General features: G+C 25.6%; 1 protein-coding gene and 1 long non-coding RNA gene across 2 annotated transcripts; both read left to right on the top strand.

Moving 5' to 3' along the window:
- Positions 1-4,196: 4,196 nt before the first annotated feature.
- On the top strand, positions 4,197-5,652 carry LOC137837994 (uncharacterized). Its single transcript, XR_011085541.1, has 2 exons — positions 4,197-4,328; positions 5,535-5,652. It is a non-coding gene; the product is annotated as an uncharacterized lncRNA (long non-coding RNA).
- A 3,326-nt stretch (positions 5,653-8,978) lies between these two features.
- LOC137837993 (LEAF RUST 10 DISEASE-RESISTANCE LOCUS RECEPTOR-LIKE PROTEIN KINASE-like 2.5) lies at positions 8,979-10,142 on the top strand. Its single transcript, XM_068647190.1, has one exon. It carries the CDS (start codon positions 9,231-9,233, stop codon positions 10,140-10,142), a length of 912 nt encoding a protein of 303 aa, XP_068503291.1. The 5' UTR covers positions 8,979-9,230.
- Positions 10,143-13,268: the final 3,126 nt, after the last annotated feature.

Here is a 13,268-nt window from a genome sequence, read left to right as displayed (position 1 = left end):
AGATAAAAATTCTAATAATAACTACCCTTATTACATTTATAAATTTTTTATTTGGAATTTCAAATTATTTATATTTTAAAATTATTTATTATGTAATGATTTGTTTATATAATATTTATTCATTTATTTAATGTATTTTAAAATCTACACATTACATTATATCAAATAATTCTAAAATGATTATTCAAATTAGTATGTCCAATTTTATAATATCTTTATTGTAATTATTTATGATATTATTATTTTAATTCAAATATAATATATAAAATCAGTTTCATATATATATATATATATATATATATATATATATATATATACACTGTAAAATTTACTTTTATAATAAATATTAAATTTGTTTTCAAAGATCCGCGTGTTAGACTGTTTGAAAGAATAACCTAATAGGTAATCTAAATAGAAACCCAAAGACTTCCTAAATATTTTATTTTTTATTATGTTTAAATTTTTTTTGTTTTTATCAAACTAAATTTATATAAGAAATATATTACATTTTAAAAATAAATATGGGAGTTTTGTTTACATATACCAACGGATCGAAATGCTTTGTAACTTTTACTTGTCTTCTTTTCACATGGAGACAAATTTCTGGTATCTTTCAACTTCATTACACACTAAAACGTAATCTACTCATTATAAAAATAATAATTAATAATTAATACATTTTGATCAAATATCTTAAATTTATTATTTAAAATAGTTAAACTTAATAAATGAGTAATAGCGTGTAAAATAAAAACTAGTTTTGTTTACATTTGAGAGAAAATTCAGGGTAGCTTCTAATTTGATCATTTCAAAATGATTGTTGACTTGAATTGGTTGTGGAAAATATCTAGACTCTTACCCCTTCTTCTCTTCTTTACACATGGAGAGAAATTTCTGGTATCTTTCAACTTCATTACACATTAAAACCTAGATATTACTGGATCTACTAGAATTCTATGACCATTAAATCTCCCATTAAAACGTAAGAGAGACACTTAGCTGTTTCCTATGTATGCACATGAATTGAAACTAAAGATGTTCCGCACTCTCACTCTCTTCTTTCTGTTCTCTGTAACTCCAACACTTGTTCTTCCAACTAAGTCTGATGTCAACTTCAACACTTCGTCTATGCTTCTGGGTACGTATACATCTATGCAACCACATATATCACAACAAATATATGTTTTTCTGTTTCCTTCATTCAACTACCCTATATTATAACCATATTACTCATGCTAATGCTTGCAGCTCAAACCCACTCAAAAACCCTAAACAAAGTCGGTGATGATGTCTTCATGGCGTGTGATGATAGAAAAAGTAAGCACCTTTATATTTTACACAATTTTAACTATGCATATCTTTAGTGTTTATTCTCTTTTAAATCCACAAATTATACACACTTTTTACCTCTATGAAATGGTCAAAGAAAAAGGGTCATGTTTGTGTTAGAAATAGTATAGTTGACGCAAACAACTGAAAAGAGTGCTGATTCATTCACAAAATTTTCTATACATAAAATTGAGGAGTGGGATACTTCTCTAACAAATTACTTTTTTTAAGGTTGCAGACCACTTTTTGAGTTTTTCTAAGTTTAATTATATGTACTATTCAATTCAAATTCACTAAATTTAAATAGAAGTAAATTATATTAATCCCTTTAAGGTATTTAAATAGGTAAACAGGGTGCATAAATACTTAAAAATAACGAGTATTGTGGCTGTAAAATGATGATCTTTTAATCATTTTTTATGTACATGAAGTGTTAATAATAAAAATAAAGACTACTTTAAATTTCAATAATTTTATAGTTTATAAAATAATCTTTAATTATATAGTAACTATTCTTAAAATTAGTTTTTATTTAATAATTTCTTATAGTATTAAATAAAAGTATATTATATTTCACCTTTTTAGAAATATTTAAATGGGTAAACAGTGTATGCAACCAAAGCATGAGTAATTTTTATTTTATCATTTGCTTTAATAACTAATGGCAAAGTAGAAATTAAATTTATTATTTTTATAATAATCGTTTAAAAATTTATTAATATTAATTTTTATTGGTTATTAATATAATTTTTTCACCATAATAATATATAAAAAAAATAACTCTTTATTTCTTTTTAATGTAAACAAACTTTTTAAGGATAATTTTTTTTTTCTATTTAATACCGTCAAAAACTAGTTTTGAATGCAAAACTTGGGATCTTTAGTATTTGAATAGCTATAAAGATAACAGTAGCTGGCAATTTTATTTTATCTAAAAAGGTAAAAATTATTAATATCATCTTCAAAGTTAGATTTCAGGCTGAAAAAAGTTATATCTTATTATAGTTAATCCCCTTTATTGAAAAATCTGTTTGTAAAGAAACTAACATCTACAGAGAAAAGAACGTAAATTTTAGAATAATAAAAAAGTTGTATATTTTGTTCTTTAAATAATAAAATTTAAAATGAAATATAAAAGTATACAACATATTTCATATAAAAAAAATTATGAGACTCAGTAAGAAAAAATTATAATTATTTTTAAAAAAAAATGACTCTTAAAAGTGAATGTTTAAATTTAAGTACAAATATGGGTGTTGATAAAACAATGTAAACAGATTGCAGCAGCAACAACAGCGTGGATAATCATTCTGCTTACGTGGCGCGAAGACTTGAGACAACTAATACTAATTCCAGCGGTAAGTAGTCCTATAATTTAGTTTATTTTGTGAGTTTTAATGTTGTCCTAGCATAATTTTAATATATTAAAAAATTAATATGTTTAAAATATTAAAACTGGTATAAAAATAATATAAAAAATTCAATAGAAATTCTAATTCATATTTATTGTATTATATTAATGTTTTCGTTTAAAATATATTATATTAACTAACGAAAGTACATACATTATTCTGCCGGTGTGTTTGCATTTTTAACTATTTTTAAATTTTGTTGTACTTCTTTATTAAAATTATTTTATTAAATTAATATATATGTTAAATGTATAAATATTATTATAAATTTTACTGTATATTTCTATATATTATTTTGTGATAATACATTCTTTTAAAGAAGAAATTAAAAAAAAATAGTATTTATTCTCTATTTTAAAAGATATTTAAAAAATCTGAAAACACATTGTGTTTCCACTAGTAAATTTTTTATAATATAAGTAAATATTTTATTGTAAGTAAGTATTTAAATTTTAAAAAATAGTTATTTTAAAGAATAAAATTGAATTGTGTATAAATTTTTTTTCCCATCTCCTTATATACATTAATATTTCAACCATATTGATAAATAGTTCAGTAAAAAAAATTTATTAAATCAAAACTAATTTTATATATCAAAATAATTAATTACTATTCGATTAAATTAAAGATTATTTTATAAATTAAAAATATTATTGATATTTAAAATAGTTTTTATTATTAACCAAAATTTATAAAATAATTTTTAAATTGGTATTTAACATTGTAACTAATGTTCTACTACCTTATATTTTAAATTCGTCTATATTAATATTTAAAAATTAATTTAAAATCTAAATTATATTAATAGTCAAAACTTAGACAATTAATTAGATACAAATTCAAAAATTATTTTAAATATAAATATTTTTTTTTCTAAATTAGTATCTAATTTAATTAATATAGTAACTAATTATTTTTTATCTCTAAATTTAGTTATTTAATATTTTTTTTAATGTTTGTTACTCAAAGTTATCTTTGAACATTTAAACTCTCTCAATTGCTAATTTATAAACTATAAATGAGAATAACAAAATCCTTCATTTGATATTTTTATATTATAATAGCAATTAGAGATTAACTAATTTAATTTGCATAATTTTTTCTTGCTAGTAAATATGTGAAATTTTGCTTTTCTGCTGTTTTAGTTTTTGATAAAATATTTATTTAAGATTACATTTGACACATTATTTTAATCAGTTCTTAATTTTTTTTACTAGCCAAATAGTATTTAACTTATTGGTTAAATAAACAAATTCCTTTTACTTGTTAGAATCACTTAAAATGATGTTTTTAAAATAAAATAAATTGGGTAACTTATTCGAGAAAATCAATGAGTCATGTGAGTTGTTAAATTATTATCTCAAATGTTTTTTGTTGTGGTAGAAAATCACATGAGCTTGTATTAATAATTTTGAACCAAAAACTGCTAAATAGATTGCAGTACCAATCCTTATATACGAGTTTGTTACAACATCGCACCAGAGGCACCACCATCGCCACCTGAACGATCAATTTCATTATCACCAGCACCAGCAACAGCGCCAGAATCAATGTTTTCACTTCCACCCGACTATTCTCAAGATTCAGGTATATTATTCCTTCTTCCAAATTAAATAATTAAAGCTTTCACGACAAAATTAAATTAATAATATCAACTATTTTATATAAAAATATTTTTTTAATATCTAAAATAGTATCTAATTTAGTTATTACAGTTATTAATTATTTTTTATTTTTAAATTCAATTATTATTTAATGATTTTTTATAATATATTAAAATAATTTTAAAAAAAATGTTTTTTTTTTATTTTTTAATGAAATTATAAATTTTTCGTAAATTTAAGTATTTTTATTAGTAATTTTTAGTTAATATAATATGTGATTTTTATTATTGGACGAAAATAAAAGGAAAGAAAAAAAAAGAAAAAAAGAAGAAGAGAAAGATAAAAATTTAATAGATTTAGAAAATTTAATAAAAAATGAATTAAAAATATTTTACTTTATCATATGTTTTAAATTTAATTAATTTTTTTTAAAAGAATTTAAAATATTGTATATGAAAATTTGATCTTTATTAATAAATTTAAAAATTATAAAATTATTGGAAATTAGTTCAATTAATAAAAAATAAATTATTTTAAATTTCGTTTAAATATTTAAAATTATTCTCTTATTCATGTCATTTATTTTCATATTCTTTCTTCTAATCTCAATATTTTTACTATAGACATCGGTAAATGTTTATTTAGACTAAAAGTGAATCTATGTTTATTTTTCGAATTACAATATCTGGATTATTTTAATGTTGATGTTAGGTCATATTTATTTTCTAACTAACTTTAGTTAAATTTTCTTTAATTTACTTTAAATGCATTTTTCAACTAAACTCAAACAAATATCTTTTTTTAATTTATGTTAACTAACATTATTTATTTTCATCTGATGTCAAATGTCAGTCAGTCTCATTTACATCATTACATCTAGTTTTTGAACAACATAGGTAAAGATTATTTTTCGATTAATGTTGGTTAAGTTTTTTTTATTTATTTTATTGTTAAGTATAAGTACAACTATTTTTTTATTAATTATTTTTTTAATAATATTTTTTTATATAACGATATAGGATTGTTGAAATTAGATATCAACCTAATTGAGATATTAAGTTGTATAATAATAAAGTCTAACCTAAAAGTATTTATAAAAAAATTTATTAAATAAAATTAATTTTTAAAATTAAAATAATTAATTATTATATTCATTCTCACTGCTTTTTTTGTTTTTATTGTTGCGCAGATAACCATCAGCACACACGGACAATTATAATTATTATAGGTAATAGATGCATTATCCTTTTATATCTCCTCCTAATTTATTATTTTATGAATTACATTCATGATAAATCTTTAATCCATCCGCGAAAAAAATGCAAATTAAAAAAGTATTTTTTTAATTATTAACTCTACTTTTATTACATATTTAGATGATGATGAATCTATAATAATTTTAGACCTTATTTTTTTGTTCTGGTTGGTAATCTAATAAAATATTAAAACAAATTATGTCTTCTCAGAGATTTATTGAGTGGTGCTTCCACATTTATTCCAAGAAAAAGGACTATCAAATTTCTAAATCAACTCAAGTAGAATTTCTCATCTTTAGACTCTAAAAAGTATTTTAATGATGTAAAATGTATCTTCTTTCATCTAGAACAATTTTAGTTAAAGTTTAAGTTGAAAATATAGATTAATTATATAATAATTATCTTATCACTTCTCAAAAAGTTGGTATATATAGGAATTATGGATGTCAAGTTTGATCATTAAGAAAAAGAAATTAATCTACCAAGAGTTTTAGTAAAAGTATTAGTCAATGTAATGTAAGAGTTAAGACACAAGTTGGTTTGATGTTTCCATTAGAAATCTCATCTCAAACAAAGTGAGAAATCTGAATATCATTTATGGAAGACTAGGTTTTTAGCAATATGAAGGGTTGCTTGACAATAACAAATGACATGCATAAGTTAAGGGCATGAGACATGAAGCAAGATAAAAAATATTTCAGCCATTTCAACTCACAAGGTATGGTTTCTAATGAATAGGTATTGAGTGAAATATCATATGATATTTCTTTGTTTTCCAAGAGATCAATGACTGACGTAACAACACAAATCACCTCATAAGAGATTGTCGTGTTATGGGATAACTAACCCACTCAAAGTTGCACCAACCATATATTTTTAAGTCACTATCTCCACACAAAAGAATTTCTTGTCCAAGATTTCCTTTCAAATATCAAACAACTAGCAATGCAGCACCTCAATGCTCTTGTCTTGGTTGTTGCATAAATTGAGAAAGAGTATGCACACAATATGAAAGTTCAGTTATTGTAAAGCAAAGATAAATAATTCATCCTGCCAATAATCTAAAAACAAATATACAGGTAGATCTTAAATTGATAGATGATTTTATGGTTGTTCAAACAAATGATAAGGTCATTAAAATACACAAGAACTACAAGATGCAAATCTGATTTCTACAACATAAATCATTAAGGGATTGAATAAAGTAATAACTTTTGAGGACAACTTGGTAAACCAACATCTAGGAGCTTATTTCAATATGTAAAGAGATTTTCTAAGTTTGCACACCATTCCAAGTTTTTGAACAACAAAATCAAGTGATAATTTTATGCACACTTCCTCCTAGAAAATGAAAAGTACAAACCACATTCAAAATATGATGATGTTTTCTTTAATCCTTCAATTTTGTTTTGATTTTCTAATGCAAGATGTTTAAAAAATTAATTCCATGATCAAGAAGATAACTCTTCATGCAACTTAATTATGTCCCATTATCACTCATAAATATTTTTATTGTTTGTTGTATTATTTTTTTACACATGCAAAGAAATTTAGTGGTCTTTGTGAGACTTTATCAACAAGTAAATAAATTTAAATAACTCGTGAAAAATCATCAATTAGGAAAAAAAAAACTCCAAATGAAGAAGGAGTTTAATATGGTCCCACAAATTACAATGAACCAATTTAAATGCCATGTTTTTTTTTTTGTGATCACTTAAAGGAAAATTTTCCCTAGCTTGCTTGCTCTAAGACATGCATCACAAGCCTTATTCAAAGATTAAAATTTGTTACTTCCGCTAATACCAAGAATTAACTATGTGATTTTAAATAAAGAATGCCCTGGCATCTATGTTAGAGGTTTGCATGGTTCACTTCATCAACTCTAAAGACCTATGATCCTTGAATTCTATGAAAAAAAATAGAGCCCCTTTCCTCCATTCACTCGCTCCAATCAACATGCTTGAAGTGCAGTCTTACAGAAACACAATTTATTTGTGAAGTGCATAGTACAATTGGATTCATCCATCATTTATGAGATAAATATTCAATTACAATTCAACTTAAGAACATATAGAACATTTATAAGTTTTTTACCGCTATCCAACACCACATCTTCTTCTTTGGTTGCAAAAGTGCTTTATTCATCTGGAAGTCCTAAGAGATAAAGCATGTAGCTCACACATACTCTTAAAAATTTCTTATCATACGATTAGATGTTCCATTGTCAATTATCCACGAAATAGTGCTATATACATTTGTCATCTTCTCACTCAAGTTTGTCTTATGAGTATTTAACATTCACACTATAATACTAGTCATTATTCAATTGTCAATTTAATAAGACATTGTGGTTTGCATCAGAGAAGGGTGTGTTTGTGCGCCCTTCTATGCCAATATATGCAACATTATCACAACATACCATTCCTCCATCTCAGACAATCCTTCCTCTGATTGGATAACTCTTCCATCTACAAATTCTCATTTTCTTCTAGCACATAAAAGTCCTCATTGCACATGCCCTTTCTTCATAATTCTTTCCTAAGGTTGCTCCCAGAGAATTACATTTCCTTTATTATCACTCAAGTTGAGATCATATGTGAGAGAAATCTCTTTCGTTTATCAACGAAATGCTTCATATCCATGTCACTTTTAAATTATCTCCCTTTTAATTTGCATGTTTTAATACCATAATAAATATGAGAAAATTATGTTTCTTAATAAATTTATTGTTTTATTTTATATTCAAGAGTTGTTGCCTTTGATATATAGTAAAAAAATACTATCAAAATTTAAAATCAAATACAAATCAATATGAAACTCATCTTATCCAGATTTTGAATCTTAAAAGATGGTTAATGATAAAAAAAATCTACTATGATATATACAAATTGTTTTAGCTAAAGTTTAGAATGGAAATCTAGATCAAACCCAAAAGAAACATCTATATGTGTACATTTGTAATTAGCCTCAGTATTATTTGAAATAGAAAATTGACTTCCTAAATAAGCCAACAAAGAATTAATAAGTGTATTTTTATTGTTAACTTATCAATGTTAAATTGTAATGAAGTCTTACTAACCATTCTAAAATTTATGTTAGTGTAAGAACAATCTCACAAAAGAACCTGTTGTGCTCGTGATGCATGGACACATAACAAACTCACCCTACTTTAACTTTAGTTTTTAAGAAAATGACAATAAGGTTGGAAAATGAGGTAGTGGTTATATAGGTTCAGACAACAATACCATGCATCTTATAAACTATCCTAAAATTCAAGTTATTGTGTGTAAGACATAATGATTGAGTCAAACATTTTCACCATTTAACTTATGTCGTTGAGATTTATAAGGCATTTTATCACGAATAAGCATAACGTAAACTTTGATAGAAAAGATCAACATGCTATAAAAGAATATTTATGATTTTCTAATATTCTATATTTCTTAACAGGTGTTGTAAGTGTGGTAATTGGAGGGTTTTTCTTCATAATTTATTGTTTTAGACGTAAGTCTTCAAGTAGACTGGTCAAATCTTGTTTTACCACAAACAATGATTCAAATATTGAAGCATTTTTAAGAAATCATGGAGCTATAACACAGAAAAGATACAAATTTTCAGAAGTGAAAAAAATGACTAATTCATTCAAAGTCAAACTTGGTCAAGGTGGTTTTGGTGCAGTATATGAAGGAAAACTACCAACAGGTAGCCCTGTGGCTGTAAAATTACTGAATGAATCCAAAGGAAATGGTGAAGATTTTATCAATGAGGTTCTCAGCATAAGTAGAACATTTCATGTTAATATTGTCACACTTCTTGGATTTTGTTTGGAAGGTCGCAAAAAGGCTCTCATCTACGAGTTTATGGCTAATGGTTCTTTGGATAAGTTTATCTACAAAAAAGGACTAGTATCAATTGTATCTTTGAGTTGGGATAATTTATATCAAATTTCAATAGGAATAGCTCGAGGGTTGGAATACTTGCATAGGGGCTGCAATACTAAAATTTTACATTTTGACATCAAGCCGCATAATATTCTTTTAGATGAGAATTTTTGTCCTAAAATATCAGATTTTGGACTAGCAAAGTTGTGTGTCATGAATGAAAGTATTATTTCCATGTCAGATGCTAGAGGAACAATGGGATATCTTGCTCCAGAAATGTGGAGTAGAAATTTTGGAAGAGTTTCTCAAAAGTCTGATGTGTATAGTTATGGAATGATGCTACTAGAAATGGTAGGAGGAAGAAAGAACATAAATGTTGAAGTTAGTCGTACAAGTGAGATATACTTTCCACATTTGGCATACAAAAGACTAGAGTTGGATAATGATGTCAGATCGAATGAAGTGATAAATACAGAAGAAAATGCTATTTCAAAGAGGATGACTATAGTAGGATTATGGTGCATCCAAACACTTCCTAATGATAGACCTACAATGACTAGAGTGATCGACATGTTGGAAGGTAACATGAATTTCTTAGAAACGCCTCCAAAACCTTTGTTTTCTTCTCCTACTAGATCAGAAACACAATCTTCCTCCTAAATTAATATCATTGTATTTTGATATAATCTTTCTATTTATATTGTAAAGATGATGATTCAATATATTTGTTTAGTGTTTTTTATTTTGAAAAGCAAATGGATCCATATGTGTGTTAAACTACCACTACACTAATTGCTAAAGCTTGACCTGTGTTAAACTACCACTACACTACACTAATTTTGACTTCTAAATTAGTTTATATTATTGTTATATGGTTTCTAATTTGGTATCTAATTAACAACCAAAGTTTTTGCTACTAATTATTTAGATTCTAAATTTCGTAACAAAATCTTAGTTGTTAATTAGACATTAATTTAGAAACCATTTAAAAATAGTATAAACTAATTTATAAACCAAAATTGTTTTAGTCTCCAAAATGATCTCTAATTTAGTCACTATAGCAACTAATTATTTTTTGTCTCTAAAAATTAGTTTCTATTTAATGATTTTCTTGCAGTGTAATGAATTGTATTTGTCCTCTATATTATTTAGTTATTTCTCTTCAAGTAGTTTTCTTCTTGAATTTTCATTTGCCATTGAAATTGGAGTCTGAAATAATAATATTTAAAAAATTATAAATAATATGAAATATTTAATTTAGAAAAAAAAATGGACTCGATAAAAAAAATTAATAACTCTTATAAAAATAGTTATATTAATTTTTTTAATTTTTAATTTATTTGAAAAATTAATTTCATTGCTCTACTTTTAAAAGGGTTGAATTTAATATTTTTTTTAAAGTTTAATATTATTATTTATGCTAAATTAAGTTTTACTACAAGAAAATTATTATATAATAACTAAATTTAAAAATAAAAATAATTAATCATGTCTAAATTAGACTAATTTAGACACTTAAAAATTATTGGTATTTATTGTAATAAATTACTCATTATATATGAATTCATGGAATATCTCTCTCACGGTTTAAAACTGATACTATTCTTTTTATAAAAAATTATTAAAACGGTTACTACTTAATTATAACTACAGTCATTGTAATAATTTAATATTTTTTATTTATTAACTTTTAATGTTTCTAAAATAATCGTAGTATAATTTATTATTTTTACTATAAATATTTAAATTTTTTGAAACTAGAATTTGTATAATTTTTTTTATTAATTATACATATTAATACTAATTATTAAAAGGTCAAAACAAATCATCATATTAAGCTACTATATTAATAAATATACTATTTATTATCTTCATTTGAATATAATTTATTTTGTCAATATTAATTTTGTAACACCCAGAAAATAACATCTAAATATTTCAATACAAGTTCTACGTATTTCTATACAAATTTGGAGTTTTTCAAAACATTCCTAATACATGATTAGGATTTATAGAAATACAAATATTTACATATTCATAGCTCAAAATAAAGCTCCGAAACCTCTAAGGCTTTTCGGCACCTGTATGGTCATCTGCTCGTGTACATAGTACAGTCATCGCAGTTTTTAAACACAACACAAAAAGCAAGGGTAAGCTAGTGAAAATAAAATTTTATAATATACGAAATTAAATTAAAAGAGAAAATAAAATTACATGGCCAATTTCTCAATTATTCAATCTTCTTCAAATTCCAACATAAATCAATCACATAGATCTCACATGGATCTACACATCCAGAATATCCAACAAACAACGTCTTCCGGAAGACCCGTATTAAGTAAGTCCTACCAGAGACTAACACCTGATCCAAAGATTACCAGCGAATCCAACAGAAAGGATCAGGGTAAGTTCAATACAACCCAAGCCGTGCATCTCATATGTCACGGTGTGCATGAACTCCCCCATCAGCTTCTCACCACCTGATATCTTAGTCTATGTGACTTAGATCATCAGTGAAGCTCGGAGATCTCTGTTACCACATAGGCATCAATACTTAATACATAGCAAACATCAGTCCATACATTATCCCAAATGTATGAATTCAATTCCATACCATCCCGTCATACAATATCATTCCAAACACGATCCACAATATTCAAAAGTCTATTTGACATGAAAAAAAATAACACTTTAATACTAAATCATCAAAATATAATATTTTTACAAATTTAAATAATATACAAACAAACAACCCAATATATAAACACACAACATTCCTGCAAGAGAAAATTGAATATTGGGACCACGTCCCTTCCGCATTCAGATCTTCTATCCTAGGGTGCTATTAAAAATTAAATTTAGCTTCCCTTACCTCAATTGCTTGCTTTCAAGCAACTTTTAGAATTTTATTCCCCACCGTTTGGATAAGCTTCAAGATTTACGGGCCTAATGCAAATTATCCAAACAGAACAAAAATTCAGTATATAATAGAATAAGTTGAGAGGATTAAATTTCTCAACTGACCCCACCAAGATTGATGACTAAATCCTAAAGAAAAACAGAGAACAAAGGATATTTAGAGTAAAAATGAACTTACTCTGTTTGAAAATCTGATCAGGTAGAAATGTTCCTTAACTCCTCTGCTACAGCGTGGTATGATCAGATTCTAAAATAGATGAAGATTGGGAGAGAAATTAAGAGAGAGGGAGAGAAGAGAATTGGAGAGAGAGAGAGAAAAAAAAAGGAAAGAAAAATGAAAGGCACTGTTCGGGGGGGGGGGGGGGTCGTGGCTCTGCTTCTTATCTTTTTACGTTGTTACATTATCTCCAACTACAAAAATTTTCGTCCTCGAAAATGAACTTACCAAGAAAGAGATTAGGGTATGATGCTTGTATATTCTCTTCAGTTTCCCAAGTGGAGTCTCCAGATATGAGATCCCAGAAAACTTTCACCATTGAAATACTTCTTCCACGAAGTTGCTTCACTTGTGAATCTAGAATTTTGATTGGCTTCACTTCAAATGAAAAATTTTCTTTCACCTGGATTGAATTAGACTGTAGAATGTGATTGGGATCAAATACGTACTTTCTTAGCTGAGATACATGAAAAATATTTTGAATGTTAACTAAAGAAGGAGGTAAAGCAATTTCATAAGCCACGGGGCCTATTCTCCGGAGAATTTGATAAGGTCCTATGAACTTAGGAGTCAATTTCTTGGATTTGAGTGCTCTTCCTACACCAATGAACGGTGTAACTCTCAAAAAGACATGCTCACCCGCAGGAAAT

The sequence above is a fragment of the Phaseolus vulgaris genome, chromosome 4 (genome assembly GCF_000499845.2).
Source record: "Phaseolus vulgaris cultivar G19833 chromosome 4, P. vulgaris v2.0, whole genome shotgun sequence".
NCBI lineage: Eukaryota > Viridiplantae > Streptophyta > Magnoliopsida > Fabales > Fabaceae > Phaseolus > Phaseolus vulgaris.
Note: the sequence above shows the minus strand (reverse complement) of the source record. Positions and strands in the feature narration are given on the sequence as shown.

What these genes read in the sequence shown, in the direction of transcription:
- LOC137837993 (XM_068647190.1), top strand. Translation starts at nt 9,231, where the DNA reads ATGACTAATTCATTCAAAGTCAAACTTGGTCAAGGTGGTTTTGGTGCA.